Source organism: Balaenoptera acutorostrata, chromosome 4, assembly GCF_949987535.1.
Source record: "Balaenoptera acutorostrata chromosome 4, mBalAcu1.1, whole genome shotgun sequence".
NCBI lineage: Eukaryota > Metazoa > Chordata > Mammalia > Artiodactyla > Balaenopteridae > Balaenoptera > Balaenoptera acutorostrata.
Genome location: NC_080067.1, coordinates 27775691 through 27794903, shown reverse-complemented (window position 1 = coordinate 27794903; position 19213 = coordinate 27775691). Strand labels below are relative to the sequence as shown.

At 41.8% G+C, this 19213-nt stretch overlaps 1 protein-coding gene across 13 annotated transcripts in view; it reads left to right on the top strand.

Annotated features, from left to right (window-relative positions):
* TFDP2 (transcription factor Dp-2) overlaps positions 1–18617 on the top strand; it is a 175571-nt gene extending 156954 nt beyond the window's left edge. For 12 of the 13 annotated variants that reach the window (XM_057545099.1, XM_057545093.1, XM_057545098.1 and 9 more), the window contains 6 exons: positions 1447–1593; positions 4387–4455; positions 8538–8689; positions 12959–13125; positions 17107–17212; positions 17425–18617. In XM_057545099.1, coding sequence (XP_057401082.1) covers positions 1447–1593; positions 4387–4455; positions 8538–8689; positions 12959–13125; positions 17107–17212; positions 17425–17608 — 825 coding nt within the window. In that variant the 3' untranslated portion in view covers positions 17609–18617. The remainder of the gene's footprint in view (positions 1–1446; positions 1594–4386; positions 4456–8537; positions 8690–12958; positions 13126–17106; positions 17213–17424) is intronic. The other variant, XM_057545090.1, reaches the window with a different exon arrangement.
* Positions 18618–19213: the final 596 nt, after the last annotated feature.

Genomic DNA, 19213 nt, shown 5'->3' with positions numbered 1-19213 from the left:
TTCTCTCTCCTCTCCACCGAATCTTCACTCAGCTGTCACTACAATGAGGCATTTCTTCCTAGCACTTCTCAACATCTAACATACACACATTTTTACTAAATACCCACCCCACTCCCAAATATACGCAAGGGTTGGGTTTTTTTTCTGTTTATTCACTGCTTTGTTGTTTTTTTCTGATAATTTGGAAGGTTTGTAGTCTGTAGTTCTTTGTTTGTTTTTGTTTTTTTTTTACAATTTAAGTAACTTCAGTATTTTATTTCTTATCACCTGTAGACCAGTATCTGTTGATTATGGAGGGAAAAATAAATCAATATGCCTATTATTTATTCCCATCTCCCAGTTTTCCCCTCTACCACAGGATTCAGATTGAATATATTAGTGGCAGTTGTTAAAAGAATATTATTATTATTGTTGTTTTTATGACTTTAAACGAATATATTGTACCCAAATTGGTACTTAGTTCATCCGCTTTGAATTCATGCCCCTTCCAATATCAAAGAGGAGGAAACCAGCAGACTTCCTTTGCTGCCTCCTTCTGATATTTGTTGTTGTATTATCATTATTTCTACAGTGTCAGGATTTCTAATATTTACATTCAGTCCTATAACTTAAATCTCCCATTTATTTAAGTTTAGTTCTATACTTAAATTGATTCAGTGCTCCACCATCCTTTATTTTCATAGATTGATTGGCTTTGGTTCTTATGACCCACCTGGGCACAGTGAGATAAGGGGCTTTTCCACAATGTAAGTTAACACAGTTTCCTTCATTAAGAAAGTCTTGCTAACCGCCCCCCCCCCCAAAAAAAAAAGTCAGCTGAACTAAACAGTGTGTGTAGTGATCTGTGTGATTATATTTTGGTGCAAGTTCACTATTTTCATTGTATATTAGTAATAGTTCGCAGGTCAGCACTAGTGCATGGACCACGTTTTGAGAAGCACTGTTTACTGGAGCTTAAAACATGGGTCCTGGACTTTTCAAAGTCTGATATCCTCCTAGCACTGCATGGCCTTAAGCCATTTTAACTTCATTACACCTGTCTCATATATGTACTATTATTGTCCTGTATATTCTATATATATTCTAGACTCTACAAGATACTGTTTTATTACAGTGAGTGTTGAGATTTACCTTTTGAGTTGGTCTTCATTCCATCCTATATCTCCAAGCTCCCATCTTAGATTATCTTTCTTTTACCTAAAGAAGGCCCTTTAGTATTGTTTAATTTAGATCTGTTGGTAACATAATCTTTATTTTTAAGATTGTTTTATGTTTTAGATTGCTTGAAAGTATCTAGTTCATCTTTACTTTTGAAGGATACTTTCACTGTGTGTACAGTTCTTTCAGGACTTTGAAGATATTATAATAATATTAATTAACTATTCTAATATCCTGTGACTGTATCTTAACCTTTAAAATTTATCACTCAATAAAAATATTTTTTAGCAGGCTTATGACCAGAAGAACATTAGGCGAAGAGTTTATGATGCTTTAAATGTGCTAATGGCAATGAACATAATTTCAAAGGAAAAAAAAGAAATCAAGTGGATCGGCTTGCCTACCAATTCTGCTCAGGAATGTCAAAACCTGGAGGTAAGTGAGGAAAGTCTGTTTCCAGACAGTAGTTTGCTTTCTTTTACATCGGAGACATTTTAATTTAGAAATATAATCACATAGTATTAAAATATTCCTAATTGTTTGTTCATGTATAGTATGCCTTTTTTTTTTAGCAGATTCTTCTATGTAGAATTTTAGAACTGGAAGGAGATTTAGAGAAGTCTAGTCTGACTCATGTCCTGATGAAACCGAGGGACAGAGAAATTAAATGACTTGATTTTTACTGTTTTTTTGGAGATCTTTATTTTATTCTAATTTCATTATGAGCACTCTACTAATAAATGTTTGGTGACTCGTGTGATAGAAATGCTCTCTTATTTGATGAAATGTTTGCTGTATCCATCCAAAAAAGTGGATCAAGTTGGCTGTTTATTTCTTGTATTTAACCTTTGACTCTAGAATCAGTGGCAACAGAATGGTATGGTATTTCATTTGAATCCTTATTGGAATGTTCAGCTTACACGAATTTGTGGATGATATATGCCAAAACATTGTTTATTCTGTTGAGTTTAATCATTAGGCAAAATCTTTCCTAAGTGAGCATGTGTCCTGACATACTACTTCTAAATTGATTTGACATAATTTTACTGTCATGGCCATTGAAGGTAATAGACCAAGGCTGACTACAGCTTTAGAGGTGAATATGGTTGATTTCGTGTTTTTTTTAGTCCCTTTTTCCCTCCAGCAAATCAAAAAATTTTGGTATTATTACACTTGTGGATGGAGGGAGAAACCAGGCAGTCATCAGAAGTTCTAGAATAATGTTCTTCATGTGCTGCAGTGGATATGTCCTTTTTTCTCCTCCTGATAGAGTGAAATTTGAGGGTTATATTAATTACCAGTAATATTAAGCCGATAACAAAGACTCAGGAAGCAGTAATCTATTAGCATCTACCATGTGCTTAAACAAAGATTATACGAGACAAAATCTCTGACCCCAAGGAGCTTTCATACTAATTGAGGAGAACAGAAAGGTAAAAGGAGTTGACCAGAAATGTGATGACTCCTGCGAAAGGAGTATGTACAGATTCTCTGGAAAGGGAGATATGGGAGGGCTTTACCAAGAAAAAGACATCCCTGTGCTCAGTCCTCAGGGAGGAGTAGGAGTCTGCCAAGTGGTTCAGGGCAGGGAGGGCTCTCCAGGCAGAGGCACTGCCCGGGCTGAGGCAGGCTGAAGAGGGCATGCCCGCAGTGGGTGTGGCCAGGGTACAGGCGAGGAGAGGGGGCATAGGTTTCTGAGTGCTAAAGCAGTAGGGACCTGATCCCATAAACAACCGAAGCTGCTGGAGAATGATAAGGAAGAGGGCTGAGGGCGTGTGTTCGAAAGGATCACTCTACCAGTGGGTTGGAAGTTGAACTGACAGGAAGATGAGGAGGGAAAGTGAGGGCGGGTGGGTTGGAGCGGGGCTGAGTTCTGGCTGTGGCAGTGAGGCTGGAGAAGTGTTTTAGTGGCAGCATCAGTACAGCTTGGCCTGGCTGGGTGCAGAGCATGAGGGGCAGATGGGGGCTGCCCTGTCACAGCTTCAGACACAGGGGGAACCCCCTGCAGCATCTTTTCAAACGGGGGAGAGCACAGATTTTACAGTGGGTCTTCAGTGTTTTAGGATTCAAGTGTGGTAGTGGTTAGAAGGCACCATGAGAGAAACTCTTGGTGCGGACTAGATGGGGAGCAAACAAGAAAGACGCTGCTTAGTTCCCTGGCGGTCCAGTGGTCAGGACTCGGCGCTCTCACTGCTGTGGGCCCGGCTTCCATCCCTGGTTGGGGAACTAAGATCCTGCAAGCCACGCGGTGCAGCCAAAACAGACAAACAAACAAAACATATTTATGGGACTTCCCTGGTGGTCCAGTGGTTAAGACTCTGCGCGTCTGGTTGGGGAACTAAGATCCTGCGTGCCACAAGGCGTGGCCCAAAAAAAAAAAAGAAAAAGAAATACGCTGCTGGAGTAGATAAGAAAAATGTCTTATTAGATGTCGTTGGCTTTTGCCCAAAGACACAGTGAGGAATTCATCTACGGGAAATTCAGACCCCAATATATGTTTTCTAGGTAGCTGTGAGAGTGAGGAAAATAATAGTTATTTGAAGCTGGGAGATTTGTCCCATAAGCATGTTTCTTACAACAAGTAGGGATTTCGTATTGAATATGTAGCCGCTCTGTATTAGCAGCTGTGCCCGTTTAAAAGGCAGTTAAACGGAGATCTTAAATGAGATCTTACCTCATTCTTGGGGGTTCATAGAGCAAAGGAATTAATAATAGGGTCTCTGAAACCAGGTGGCTTAGGTTCAAATCCTGGCTCTTGCCACTCACCAGCTGTGTGACCTTGGGCATTTACTTAACCCTCTCTGTGCCTCCATTTCCTTACTGCAGAAGGGGTAACAGCAGTACTTACCTCTAGGGTTTTGTGAAGATGAATTAAGAGAACATGTGTCCAGGGCTCAGCGGAGTGCTGGCAAGTAGAGTAGGTATTCACCGCGTGTTAGCTGTTACTCTGATTAGCACTTCTGTAATGAATAGCAGCAGGTACTGCAGAGCAAGTGTTCACTAAGGGGATGGTTGTCGTTATGATGGCAGTTGCCACAGTTCTGCTGTCTTGCCTGCTTGCTCACCCAACCCCAGAAGGTGTGATTTGCCTTTATTGATGTTCGTAGTTAAAACGGCTTGAGTGTCTCTAAGGAAAATTCTCGATATCTCAGAACTGGGACCTGAAAAGCGAGCAGTACTTTCTACTCTGCATATGTTCATTGCTATTTTGTAACCTGTGTTTTAAAGATAGAGAAGCAGAGGCGGATAGAACGGATAAAGCAGAAGCGGGCCCAGCTTCAGGAACTTCTCCTGCAGGTAAAGAAGCGGGGATGTGTTTCATTACTTTCTCTACCTGTATTCTGCCTCTCCCCTTACTTGCTTTGAGTCGGCGTTTTCTGCTTTGGGTGCCTTTGAGTATCTGGTGGGGCTGTGCTAGGGCAGCCTCCGCCACGCCCGAGCTCATCACCGTGCTCATGACCTGCCTGCCCCATCTCTCGCCGACATCAGGGGGCCTCACAGCAGCTCTAACGTGGAACATATTATGCAACAGTTTACTTTTGACTCTTATCCTTACTCTGAACAGAAATTATTTTAGCCCTTATTTGGAACATCAAGGAGTAAGGCTAGTTAAATTTTAGGCACTTTGAGTAAAATAATCTAATCCACCTGTAATACTTATTATCTGTAAGTGACATTATAACACAATAAGCTTTGTAGAAATACCAAAACTTAAAATGCATTTCTGTTTAGGAAAATTAAATTTTATAGTGTAATAAGGATCCCTGTATTTATGCTTTTTTTTGATAACTGTCTAGAATCTGGGTAATTTAAAAAAAATATCGTAGAGGCCTTGTATAAAATCATGTGAGGTAAAATCACAGGGTAGATGGACCTTTTTTTTCCTATTTTTGGTAATTGCAGTTGGTGTAAAAATTCACTTTGAGCAGTACAGAGAGTCATTTTCAGTCCAATCAGAAAGACTTTGTAAAATGAGCCAGCAAGTCTTTATACTTTTGCTTTTAATCAGCAAATTATCCTTATATGAAAAGCTTTCAACCAATCATGAAATCCATGTGGATTTGAACAACCATAGGTCCTATTTCATTTTGGGTGTAATCTACTTTTCAGAAACAAAGGAAGCAATAAATTACCAAATAATTGCAACATTTTTTTTTCCCCCCTAAAATACTCACTTTGTCTCATGGACAGAATAGGTTAAGTATTCCTACACGTTCCAGATTTTTGTTTTTCACTTTCTAGACGTGTATTTCTTTTTCTTTGTTCGTTTGTTTTTCACATCTACGTGCACATCAGAGAGGAAGGAGAAGACCGCTAGCCCTTCCACAGCTGCGTGTGGTCTGGGGAGGAAGGAGGGGAGGAAGCGGGGCAGGGGAGCAGTAGATGGAACAGAGGCTCCCCCAGCACAGGCAGCCCACCCCCCCCCCCCCCCCCCGTGATGTTCCCTCCTCACTAGGCACCGCCTTCTGGCTGCTCTGCGTCTGCATCTCGCGCTGGCCCCTGTGGGAACTACCTCTGGAGCAGGCGTCTTCTGTACTTTTCATACTGGATTTCCAAAGTAGGCTTTGTTGGAAGAGAGCATTCTGCAGCTTACAAGAAAAACAAAACTTGAAAGCTGACAGTTTCTTCCTGTGCTGCTCCCCGTACAGCTCTGCCTGCTGAGAGACCTGGCCTGCCTCGCCGTCACCTTCGCCGGCTGCCCCCTCTGTCGTCCCTGTCCCCGCAGTATCTGCAGTATTTCCCTCCCAACTCACAGGCCCTAAAACCCTGTGCCAGGCCCTCCTCACATTTCCTCAAAACCCTCATGGAACATTTTGGAGCTTGATTTTTGGCATATGTTATTCTAAAAACCTGTTTATCAGTATGCCTGTAATTATCTGTTTATCAGAAAGACTTGCGTTGGGCAGAATCGCCCTCATGTATGTGGGGCTTTCGCATCCCTAGATGGCCAGCACAGAGGATGAACTGGAATATTTTTTCCCCTGCTTATCTTTATACAATGAACATTGCTTTTTTTTTTTTTTTGAAGTCCTAAGTTTCTTTTTTCTCTACTGTCTCTCAAAGTAAATGTTTATGGAAGATTTCAACCCAGGCACAACCTAGCTGTCAACATTTATAAAAGCAAGTCTCTCTAAACATTAAAATGAAACCCCAAGAATAACTTCTAATCTTCTGGTAGACATATAGCTTATTTCTTCCTCGTAAAATTAAGCAAGTTGTCCCTAAACAGGAAAAATTTGCCTCGCTGTGGCTAAGCTAGCTTAATTTTTTTTAACAAGTTAAGGTCACAGCTACTGACATCACATGACCCAGGTCACTTTTACTTACATAGCACCACTTCTGTTTCATCCTTGGTGATGTGGGAGAGGAATGGTGTGAGTAGATTCTGCCTACAGATCATCTAGATGCCCTGCTTCTGTCCGTATCATTGTCCCTTCCAGCCAGTAAATTCCAGAGCTCCTAATGCAGGGCAAAATGAATGTCTGAATACACCTGAAGCTGCTTAGCCTCTGAAATGTTAATGAGCCTGGAAAAGAACAACAGGCTGAAGGAAATCAATCAAAGGGCAACAAATAAGGAAATCAGTTTAAAACAAATGGGAAATGATTTTTCTTTTTACTATCCAAATAACATTATATATGTATTCACAGTGCTTTGCACAAGAAAAATCTTTGATGCTATTAAATGTACACAGTATTTAACAATGAATCGTACATATATAAGAACTTTTACTTACCGCTGTTTATATTCCCCGCTCTACCGAGGCCCTCCCATGGCACTAGGACCACAAAGCTAGGAAGAGTATGGGGGTGTCTCCGAGATGCTTTTTCTAGAAGAGTAAGGAAGCTAGGCAGAAGTATTCAAACATATAATTCTTTTTCCCAGTGTTACAGTTTCAGCATATTTTTCCTCTATTAAGTGAACTAAGCATTGAATATAAAATAGCCTTAGTTTGTTAGCAGCAGAAAAGAACAAATTAATAAGTATGACTTAAGTAATGTTTGGTAATGAATGGTGTTGACAGTGATGGTTCTGGACACACTGTCAGGGCTAGAATAAATTGGTTTCCCTTCTGTTTTGTGCATTTTAAAAGAGTAAATGTTTACTTTCTAGGGAAATAGCACCCAGCCATTTTAAGATGACAGTAATTTTAATCAAGCTTCAGTTAAGGCCCAGGACCTAAAATAAACACTCATAGGGTAAGGTTGCTAAAACATAGAAAATAATTTAAATGCATCACTACTGGGTGAGAAGAGGGAACACGCTGATGGAAGGGTTGAAAGGCTGTGACTTCAGGAGCTTTTTAAACCAGTATCTGTTCCACAGGCAGATGAAAGACTTCAGCTGTGTAAGGTCTTTCTAGCTGTGGAATTCTGAGATACATTTGCCTTATTTAAAGGGGGGTGGGGGGGGCTTCCCTGGTGGTGCAGTGGTTGAGAATCCGCCTGCCAGTGCAAGGGACACGGGTCCGATCCCTGGTCCGGGAAGATCCCACATGCCGCGGAGCAACTAAGCCTGTGCACCACAGCTACTGAGCCCGTGCGCAGCAACGAAGACCCAACAAAGCCAAAAATAAATACAGTAAAATTTTTTAATAAATAAAAGGGGGTGGCAGGGTCTCTTTCTTTGACTTTTGATTAATGGCTATAACTAAAAGTAGCAGCAAGATTCATTGTAAAGATTCAGGCCTTATATACCTTATAATCAATGCTAAGCCTCAGTTCCCTCATCTGGAAGATATCAGGTGGGGAGGGGCTTGGACCAGATTCCAAACTGTGCCCTAAAGATGCTTAGAAGTTCTGTGAAGGAACCTAAGCGGTGAATGAGGGCAGAGTTGGCAGGGCTCAGGACTCAGCCCCAGTGCAGCCAACCAGAGCAAGGATGCTTTCATCTGTTTTATAAACAGTGGGTGTCCCAGAAGATTTCATTTGAAGAGAGCGTTCTGTGGCTTTATAAAGTTTGCATATTTCTGGGCTAGACAATCTAAGGGGCGTATTTAACCCTAAACTCTCAGGAGTCTGTTAGATAAACAGAAAACAAGTCCTTTTGCTGTATCACTCTTAAGAAGAGTTGCAGGTGCCACTGGCTCTCCCAGATTTGTAAGATCCTGTTTCTATGTTTGATGGAAACTATGGGCCCCATTTTTTGTATTAGGATATGTTTGACACCATTTAAATGTATACTTTTTTCCCTCGAAATACATTTATTGAGTTGGATCATTCTAATCTTTTTTCTTAAATGTTTAATTAACTCGTAGGTGAAGGGCCTCTTTAAATGCTCTAATTTTAAACTATATTTTAAATGTATTTAATTCATTTAGTTCCAACTCACTTATCCACGTTAAATAACTATATGTGTAATTTTGTTGATCATTACAGCAAATCGCTTTCAAAAACCTGGTACAGAGAAATCGGCAAAATGAACAGCAGAACCAGGGCCCTCCAGCTCTGAATTCCACCATTCAGCTGCCATTTATAATCATCAATACAAGCAGAAAAACAGTCATAGACTGCAGCATCTCCAGTGACAAGTAAGTGGAGAACCAGCGGCAGAGGGCAGGGCTGACCTTCTGTTAACCTGATTCCTATCATTTGCAAAATAAAGAAGGTTGTACCCATTATCTGAGCCCACCAAGGCTAACTTCCTTGGGGCTCATGCAACAGCTTTTCAGACGTGGAGTGCTGTCATCTAGTAGCGCTTGCTTCCTCATTCACCCTCCGCAGCCCCCTCTCTTGAGCCTGGCACTGTGCTGCCGGTGCTACAGGCATACTGGTGCCCAAGCCAGGATGTGCATGTATGTACACGTATGTGGTGTAAGTCTGGGCTAGTCACTGCAGTAAAGTAGAGCATCACTAGGGTCTGGGACAAGGTAGGTTCACTAGTGATTACTGTCATCATTTATGGTGGAAATAGTTGAGATCAACCTGTGGCACTAAAGCAGTTGTTTCTTTTGCTATATCATATTTGAGTGTGCTTCTGTTCATAATGAATGAATAGACATGAAAGTGCTAGATGCAATCTCTGCTTGCTTGCTTTCCTATTATCTTATAACTTGAAGTTTGTACTTCTTATGGCCTTCATTCATTTTACAAACCCCCAACCTCTGGCAACCGCCAGTCTGTTCTCTGCATCTATAAGTTCGGTTTTTAAGATACACATGTAAGGTCTATCATCCATGTTATTGCAAATGGCAGAATTTCCTTCTTTTTTTATGGCTGAATATTCCATTTTCTAAGTACACCACATTTTCTTTATCCACCCATCTGATGAGGTTGTTTCCATGCCTCGGCTATTATAAATCATGCTGCAATCCATGAACGTGGGAGTACAGATATCTTTTCAGGATAGTTACTTCATTTCCTTTAGACGTATACCCAGAAGTGGGATTGCTGGATCATATGATAGTTCTATTTTTAATTTTTTGAGACACCTCCATACTGTTTTCCAGTGGCTGCACCAGTTTACATTCCCACCAGCATGTTTTTCACTTTAACTAAGACTGATGGCAATATTTATCATAGTAAGTGAGAAATAGCAGTTTTCAAAATACAGAATTTATTTGTAACTTATTTTACCCTTCATGGAAACAGTAGTGGTCTTCAGGCTGTGACCAGTATCGAGGTCGTTAAGGGCATAGGGTACAGAGTGAGGCAGACACAAGTGTGGGTTGTGGCTTCCCCCATTTGACTGCTTCAAAGCTCTGTGTCCAAAGAACAAATGGGGATGATACCAGGGCCTCTGTCACTTCCTTAGCCTTGTTGTGAGGATGAAATAATATTATGCCTCTAAGAGGTCTGACTCATGGAAAGTGCTTTGTAAATATTAGCTACTTTTCCAAGGAGTCAGCATATAACTTATCATCCAAATTGGGACACGTTTGAGAGCAAAAGGGGGCTCAGTAACCACATCGGTGCCAGAGGCATAGCCTAGGACTGTCCTGGGGACTGGAACTTCTAGTCTCTCAGAGCTACTGCATCACCGTGGGGCTTTACCATTCCTGGTTTTTCCCACTCTTTTCTCTGGCAGTGTTGCTTCCCTGTCTTGATTGCATACAGAGATTACGGGTCACTTAAATAAGAAGGAACCAAAAAAAAGAAGAAGAAGAGTAAGAGAAACAACAGGGATTTCTAGAGCATTTGGTAATTAAGGCTATAGACACAAGTAGAAATAGTAGGGACCGTGCGGGCTGTGATGTCAGAAGATGCATTTTGCAATCTTTCCTCTAGTTGTATAGTTTCTTAACTTCCCTGAGATCTCATTTCTTCCTCTATAAAAACAAGAATTATAGTATTTAACTTGCTGGTTTACAGACGTTAAATTCATAAAGGACCAGCCCAAATGGTAGATGTATTATTATTCACACACTTAAAATTCTTTACAGAAACATGTGTCTGCAAGGACTTGTCACATATTCTCATAAATCTGAGAATTATAGAGAATGGTTAACATATTTTCGGGGAAAACAAACTGTTAGAATTTTAGTTATTCTCTCTAGTTAGTCTCTTGTTTAGTGGGAAATCATTAAAATTCTCTTCTTTGGTTAATCTTTGAGGTCTAAAAGAGTAGCAGGAAAGTGTGGGGACCAGAGACCTAAGGGAATTACGGATTCTTGTCCTTCTTGGGTGGTTACTGGCTCGTGCCCTTTCCTCGCCCTCCCCTGAGTGGAGGGAAGGAGGCTCTGAGCTGCTTGTAGGAGCTTGTTATTCAAGGCCAGGTGCAAAAGCCTGGTCTTTCAGTTACTTTGGTGATGCAATCCTTTCCTCTTAGCCAGGAGGCTTTCCCACAATGACAATTACATTTAGGAATCCTTCAGCTTTTAACGTATGCCTGAAGTCACCCCTGGGGCAGGCATCCACTCCAGATTTTGTGTGGTTTCTTTTTTTTCTGAATTTCTGTGAATGTACTTATTTAAATTCATATACTTCAGATTACTTAAATGTGGCATTGTGCTTTAAGTTTTAAATTTTGCCCTTAAGATCTAGCATAAAAAGTTTTACCCTTACGTGACTTCAGTAGAATTTCATGACAACGTAAGCCCACCCCTGTCCCAGAACTTTGCCTGCACTCTGTCCCTGAGGGGCTGAGGCTCTGGGTGATGGTGCCCCAGGGCATAGCCTGGGAGTCAGATGGACTGTTTCTTCTTACAGTCACCTCTTTATTGAAAGCCTGTGCCAGGCAGCTGGGCATCCTGATTTGGTACTTTACAGAAACGTTCGGAAACGTGCTATGTGTTATATATGACACTTTTTTCTTGTGGCGTTTTTACTCCTTAGGCCCTCAAGACAGGATTTGGGGGTTGGTTAGTTTGTGAAAAGTCTTCCATTTTCTGCTCATCTAAGGTATGGTGTAGCTAACACTTGACTCATGAAAATGAAGTAAGCATCCAACATGATTTTTCCTCAACCCTAGTTAGGCCAACTCATAGTAGGAAAGTTAGATATTAAATTGGAAAGGCTTTCTTTGCGTTTTTGTTTTTTTTTAATGACTGCTTTGCTTGCTTTATTTGTTTTTATTGAAGTATAGTTGACATACACTATTATGTTAGTTTCAAGTGTACAACATAGGGATTTGACATTTGCATGCATTACAAAATGATCACCGTAATAAGTCTAGTAACCATCTTTCCCCGTACAAACTTATTACAATATTACTGACCATATTCCTTATGCTATATATTATATCCCCGTGGCTTACTTTATAATTGGAGGTTTGTACCTTTTAATCCCCTTCACTTATTTCACCCACCACCGTCAGCTCCTCCCGTCTGGCAACCGACCACCCATTTGTTCTCTATGAATCTATTTTTATTTGTTTCATTTTTTTAGGTTCCACATATAAGTGAGATCATATGATATTTGTCTTTCTCTGCCTGGCTTATTTCATTTAGCATAATACCCTCTAGATCTATCCATGTTGTCGCAAACAGCAAGTTTTTTTTTTTTTTTTTTTTTTATGGCTGACTAGTAATATTCCTCTGTGTTTTTGTATGTGTGTGTGTGTACATACCACATCTTTATTCGTTCATCTATTGATGGACACTTCAGTTGCTTCCATATCATGGCTATTGTAAATAATGCTTCAGTGAACATTGGATGTGCACTTTATCTTTTTGAATTAGTGTTTTTGTTTTCTTCAGGTAAATACCTAGAAGTGGAATTGCTGGATTGTACGGTAGTCTATTTTTAATTTTTTGAGGAAACCTCCATACTATTTTCCATAGTGGCTGCACCAATTTACACTCCCAGCAACAGTGCACAAGGGCTCCCTTTTCTCCACACCCTCTCCAGCATTTGTTATTTGTTGTCTTTTTGATGATAGCCATTCTGACAGGTGTGAGGTGATATCTTATTTTGGTTTTGATTTGCATTTCCCTGATGATTAGCGATGTTGAGCATCTTTTCATGTGTCTTTTGTTCACCTGTATATCTACTTTGGAAAAATGCCTACATGGAAAGGCTTCCTTAATATTTTATCTTTTGTGACAAAGTTATAGACAGCTTTGAAAGTATTAGATTTAGACCAAAATTTCTGTCTCCAGTCTGCCACAGCTTAATGAGGGCTGAAATTTATGGATTCCTGTTGTCTGTCACAGGAAAGGTGTTTTAATTGGCAAGTGGTTTATGTGAGATGTCATTCTTCTGAACCCAGCAGAATGACTCATTGCCCTAAACGGTAACAATTTCTAGTACTGTAGCTGAGCTTAGGTCCTCATTCTTTTATTGAATATGCAGAGTACAAAACTATTCAGACCTCCCCAATACCGCAGAAAACCCAACACTAACTTCGTTTCCTGATGCAGGTTTGAATACCTTTTTAATTTTGACAACACCTTTGAGATTCATGATGACATAGAAGTGCTGAAGCGGATGGGAATGTCCTTTGGCCTGGAGTCAGGCAAATGCTCCTTGGAGGATCTGAAACTTGCTAAATCACTGGTGCCAAAGGCTTTAGAAGGTTATATCACAGGTATGTTAACTCATGCTTTTTCAGTGTTGTCCTTGATTAAATGTCAGACCCTAACTTGCTAAAACCTTTCTCATAGAAAATTAAAGCCCACTGTATGCCCGTCCTCAATTCTGTGCCCTTCCCTACCCCAAAATGTAACCTCTCTCTTGAATTTCTTGTTTATCACTACTTGCTTTTCTTTAGAGACACAAACACAAACAAATATAGTAAGCTAGAAACAATTTATTAGTTTTGCCTAATTCTCACCTTTACATAAAATAGAATCATAGTGATACATTCTTTTGTGATTTGACTTTTTTCACTCAACATCATGTGCTTTAGATTTGTCCACATGATTTCATATAGCTGTAATTGATGCACTTTTACATAGAATTCTAGTATGCATAGAATTCTAATATGTGGGTAAAGCACAATTTATTTGTTCATTTTACTGATCATAAACCTTTAGTTTTGTTTCCAGTCTCTTGATATTTAAACAGTGCTGCTTCGAACATTCCCGTAACTGTATCCTGGTGACCGTGTGCAAGTGTATAGAGTGAGATTGCTGGGTCAGAGTCGGGTGCGTCTTCATCGTTACTAGATGATGCCACAGCTTTCCAATTTGATTTTGCCAAGTTACACTCTCACCTGCAGAGTGAGTTTTATCTTCCCAAGCAGGTGGATGCGAAATGGTATTGTAATTTTTTAAAATTGAGATTTAATTCACGTACCATAAAATACACCATTTTTTAAAAAAATTTATTTATTTTTGGCTGCATTGGGTCTTTGGTGCTGCGCGCGGGCTTTCTCTAGTTGCGGCAAGCAGGGCTACTCTTCGTTGCGGTGTGTGGACTTCTCATTGCGGCGGCTTCTCTTGTTGCGGAGCACGAGCTCCAGGCACCTGGGCTCAGTAGTCGTGGCTCACAGGCTCAATAGTTGTGGTGTGCAGGCTTAGTTGCTCCGCGGCATGCGGGATCTTCCCAGACCAAGGCTTGAACCCGTGTCCCCTGCATTGGCAGGCGGATTCTTAACCACTGCGCCACCAGGGAAGCCCAAAATACACCATTTTAAAGTGTACAATTCAGTGGTTTTAAGTATATTCACAGGGTTATGCAGTCATCACCAACCATTATCTCATTCTAAAATGTCTTATCACCCCAAAAAGAAACCCCACATACACTAGCAGTCACCCTTTAGTCCTCCTTTCCTCCCGGCTCCTGGCAACCACTAATCTATTTCCTGTCACTGTGGATTTGTCCATTCTGGACCTTTCATATAAATGGAATCATATAATATGTAGCCTTGGTGACTGACTTCTTTTATTAGTGTAATGTTTTCAAGATTCATCCATCCTGCTTCATCCCTTTTTATTGCCATTTTGTGGATATACCACATTTTTAAAATCCATTTGTTAATTGGAGGACATTGGGATTGTTTTCAGTTTTTAGCTATTATGAATGATGTTGCTATAAACATTCTTGTACTTTTTTTATGAACATAAGCTTTTGGTTCTGTTGGGTGTTTACCAAGCAGTGGAATTGCTGGGTCATATGATAACTGTATTTAACATTCTGAGGAACTGCCAAACTATTTTCCAAAGCAGTTGTACTGTTTTACAATCCTACCAGCAATGTACCAGGGTTCTGATTTCTCCATATCCTTCTCAACGCTTGTTCATCTTTTTTATTGCAACCGTCCTGGTGGATGTGAAGTGGTGTTTCACTGTGGTTTCAATTTGCATTTCCCTAATGACTGATGATGGTGAGCATCTTTTCATGTGTTTACTGGCGATTTGTATATCTTCCTTGTAGAAATGTCTATTCAGATCCTTTGCCCATTTTTAAATTGGGGTGTTTTATTTTAAGAGTATAGTGAGTATACTTGAAAATGGAAACACTATGTTTTGCATGTTCTAAAATTCAGATTTTCACTAATTCAGAAATCTTGTTTATGATTGTCCTAGTTCCTAAGACTGTGGTATATTCTGCACATATAACTTGGATGTTTGGCCAAAAGCATTCTTTTGCCTTTGCTTTTTCCAGTTTCCTTCATTTATAAGCATTACTACCTAGAACTAATATTAAAATGCCTTTAAAACATGATGAGAAATTCTAAAGTATATTAAGTCAAATATAAGCAAAGAGGTAGTTTTTATTTTGTTTTATGGTTTTGGCCCTTTAGTCACAACACAAGAGTCTGTTGATTGAGATTTGGTTTCTGTTGGATTTAGTTCTTCAATTCGCACCACCCGCCTCCTGCAAATGTGACCCCCTCTTCTTGCCCCTCAGCGACCCAGCCCGCCATCCTCACCCCGACCCGCTCCGTTCTCCCCTCGCTCCCCCCAGAGAAGGACCTCCTGTTTTATTAGCAGCTCAGGCATCCTAGCCATCCAGCAGGGTCTGCATACAGCTCTTACTCCATAAATCACCAGGACTTTATTTTAGCTCATTCTCAGTGAAAAGACTCAGGGCGCTTAGGCGGGCTCTGTGGCTTTGATCTCTTCGTGACCTTGTTTGCAGACTGGGATGCAGACTTTCTGGTTAGTTCAGAAGCAGAAGCGTGTGCCTTCTGTATGTGGAGGGACAGGGTAGCTCTTGAGCGTTGTGAGAACCGTTGTGTGGGTGCTAGGAAGGAAAGAAACGTTGGCTTTTCAGAGCCATTGTGAAAAGAAAATGTGTTCTGGCAGAAGGTTTCCATACATACTAATTAATAACACTTAGCACAGGATTCTGGCTTTAATTTCATTATGTACGGACTTGTTCTTATTGTATGCGTTTAAAGTCTACTCTTCTTCTTAGAATTGAAGGGTTTTTGTTGGTTTTTTTTTTTTCCCCCCACAGCTGCCTTAGTTCGCCTGTGAAGAAAAGATCCACAAGGCCATTTTAAGATGAATGTAGTCATTTAGTTTACTTTTTTCCTACGTGGGAAGCCTCTCACTTGGTCAGGTAGCGCCAGGATAGTGGAGTTTCCAATCCCAGTACACAGTTTCTTTTCCTTTTTGCACAGTGATTATAAAACTATTTTGATTAAATATAATAAAAGCTCATTTGGCAAATTACACTTTCTCAGCATACACTTGGTCTTATCTCACAACATAAGTCAAATAAGATTCTTTTTTAGGAATGCATTTCTGCTGTACCTACCACCTGTGTTGTAAACTCACTGTTGAAAGAGATGATACTCCTTCATGCAGTGACACTTAGATCTTAGATGTTCCAGTCACTGCCTTCTCTGAGCTAACATTCTAGATAAGGAGACAAGGGTTAAACAAGTCGAAGTACAATAAGAATTGGTCAAGGTTGTGATAGGAGAACTATGGTAAATGCATAGAAAATGAGATTGCAAGGACGTAGCCAAAATATTTCATACAGACTAAAACAGCAACGCCTGTCTCGCCCTCATGAAAAACGCGACTGTGCATGGCCTTTTAAAATAAGGTCTAGTTCAAGTTATAAAGCAGAGGGTACCAGGAAGAAGACTAGACCTCTGGTGCCTAAGAGCACTGAGTTCACCAGTGGGCACGAAAAGACGGCGTGCTGGGGGGCTTTGGCAAAAATGTGTCTGTGCTTCTAGCCCAAGATACTCTGACTTGACTTTGTTTCCACCCACTCGTGCTCGGCTCGTTAACACCCCGGCCAGAGGCTTTTGTGCTGAGTCCGGCGGGTGTCCAGGAGTCGTACAGCTCTGTGTACTGCGTGAGCTGCCCTCTCGAGGGCTTCTGTAAGAAAAAAGAACGAAGAGAGTCTGTGATTGGTTTAATTTGAATTCTTTCCTGCTGTAGTCTGCCTTCCTGTATTTTTCTCCCCCCCTCCCCCGCACTTATGTTCTAGAAATTTCTTTTTTCCAAGCTAAAGAAACCGGGGTTCTTCCCAGGGCAGGAGACTCGTCCGGCTGTAATTTAGAACAGGCCGATGGCCTTACTTGTCTGTGTTTTCTTCATGCCATAACAAAAGCAGCCATGGAACTTACAGCGCTGCCATCTGTTTTTGTTTTTCCCTGTAGATATCTCCACAGGACCGTCGTGGTTAAATCAGGGACTGCTTTTGAACTCTACCCAGTCAGTTTCAAACTTAGACCTGACCACTGGTGCCACCTTGTCCCAATCAAGGTACGTATTTTTTCAGGGTTAGAAGGGCGAGCCGCGAAGCCCTGACCCTCCCTGGAGGGGAGAGCCAGCGCGCTGCGGCCGGCCGGGTCCCAAGCGGCTCCGGCAGAGCTCGCCCGCGGCTCCCCGCTTCCCCGGGTTCTTTTCCCTGTGTTTTCCAAAACTTAAAACATCTACCACGTTAATGAGCCTGTGTGTTTTCAATTGTTTGCTAGTGTAAACCAAGGGTTGTGCTTGGATGCTGAAGTGGCCTTAGCAACGGGGCGGTTCCTTGCCCCAGACAGTCACCAGTCCGGCAGTGCGGCCTCTCACTGCTCTGAGTCCCGAGGCGAGACCCCCTGTTCCTTCAACGACGAAGACGAGGAAGAGGACGAGGAGGATTCCTCCTCCCCAGAATAAAGACAGGCGCAAACCCACGTTCTACTTTTTGATGCTCATGTGTGTTTTTAGTGTGAGCTCTTGTGTTTGAAACGATTGCTTCGGTCTTTGCCTTTGTTTGCACTGTGTGTTCAGTGAAAACTAGGGAAACACAATAAGCAAATTACCTGAAGGCTGAGAGGATTGAGATGAAAGTTAACGTAGTGTGAATGAAAACTCTGAACGACAGAGCAGTAGATCACATGGCAAACAAAGCATGTACTCGGAGGTGGCGGAGGGGATAGTCCCTGAATTGACAGCACGAACGCAGCGCATTTATCTTCCGTGAGGCGGGGCGCCGCGGCCCCCAAACCCACGCAGCCCTCCTTGTTGCCGAGGTGGCTCGGTGAACAGTCCCCAACGGCCGTGTGCCCCACGCCCCGCTCCCTGCTCTGCGCTGCCTTTCGCGAGGCGGAGCTGAACACGAGAGGTTCCCGGTGGGAGGAGCTGTACAGCGAGGGATGGAGACCCTCGTGGCCCAAAGAGCGCAGATTGAACCGCTGAACTAGGTGCAAGTCTAGTCGAGGTGCTTTACGCATCAGCTGCCTTAGACGGCTTCTAGAAAGGAGCGAACGCTAATTCTTGAGTACTTAAGTGACATTTAGAATAATTTATAGTCAAACTGAAATGATCACTATTAGCCAATGCATTGGTGCATAGAATTTTCTAGGGCTACTTCTGGAAGCCAAAATAGAATAGCATTTCCACGTGCATTAAATACTTTGCCAGCACTGCCTTTCGCCAGCAACCTAAATCTGGAGTTTTACAAGAGAAGGAAATTGTCTCTATCGTTTTAATCAGAGCTATGCATTTCATACAGCTTTTTCACCTAGAACAAAACAAAGGAACAAGTCCCCGTGACTGAGTTGCTTGCTTATAGTTCCCTGCCGTAATTGTATGATTTCACCCAGTGTGCAATTTGTGAAAATGAACTGTCATTACTTTTGTCTGAAAAGTATTTCCAGAATATGAACAGCAATGTTTTCCTGTACATGTCACCTTTGGTACATTCTCATTCATCAAAATGACTATATTGGGTTGATTCCTGGGTCAAACGCATTTCAAAGTCACCCGATATTCAGTGTTTCACAGAAACACCAAAAAAGGTTGAGCACTCCAGGTGACTGGGTGTGCAGTAGATCAGGACATAGACTGTCAGGTCAGAGCCAAAGATGCCGCTGGGAACCGCTCACTGCTGGGTTCGCTTCCCGCCCCTCTGAATACGAGTGTGGAGACACTGCCACCACGGCCAGACCCCAACTTACTTAAGCGCACATTAGTTAAGGCCTTGGAAAGGCGCAAACGATAATGGAAGATTAACTCTAAATCTCTGACTTGAATCATTTGGATTTGCCCTGAGATTATGCATCCAGCGTCTATGGGCTCGGCGCTGAGCTCAGCCCAAACCGGCTGTTTCCTAAGCCCCGTGGGGGAGCTCGGGGGCCGGTGCCCACAGTGAGCCGGCGGGGAGGGGCCTGGCTGACCCAACCAGTACATACACAAGGATGTACAGCGCTAAGTTCCTTTGAGACACACGCATTCCGTCAGGAATAAGCCGTAGCGCAGACTCAGAGTGCCGAGGGGCCG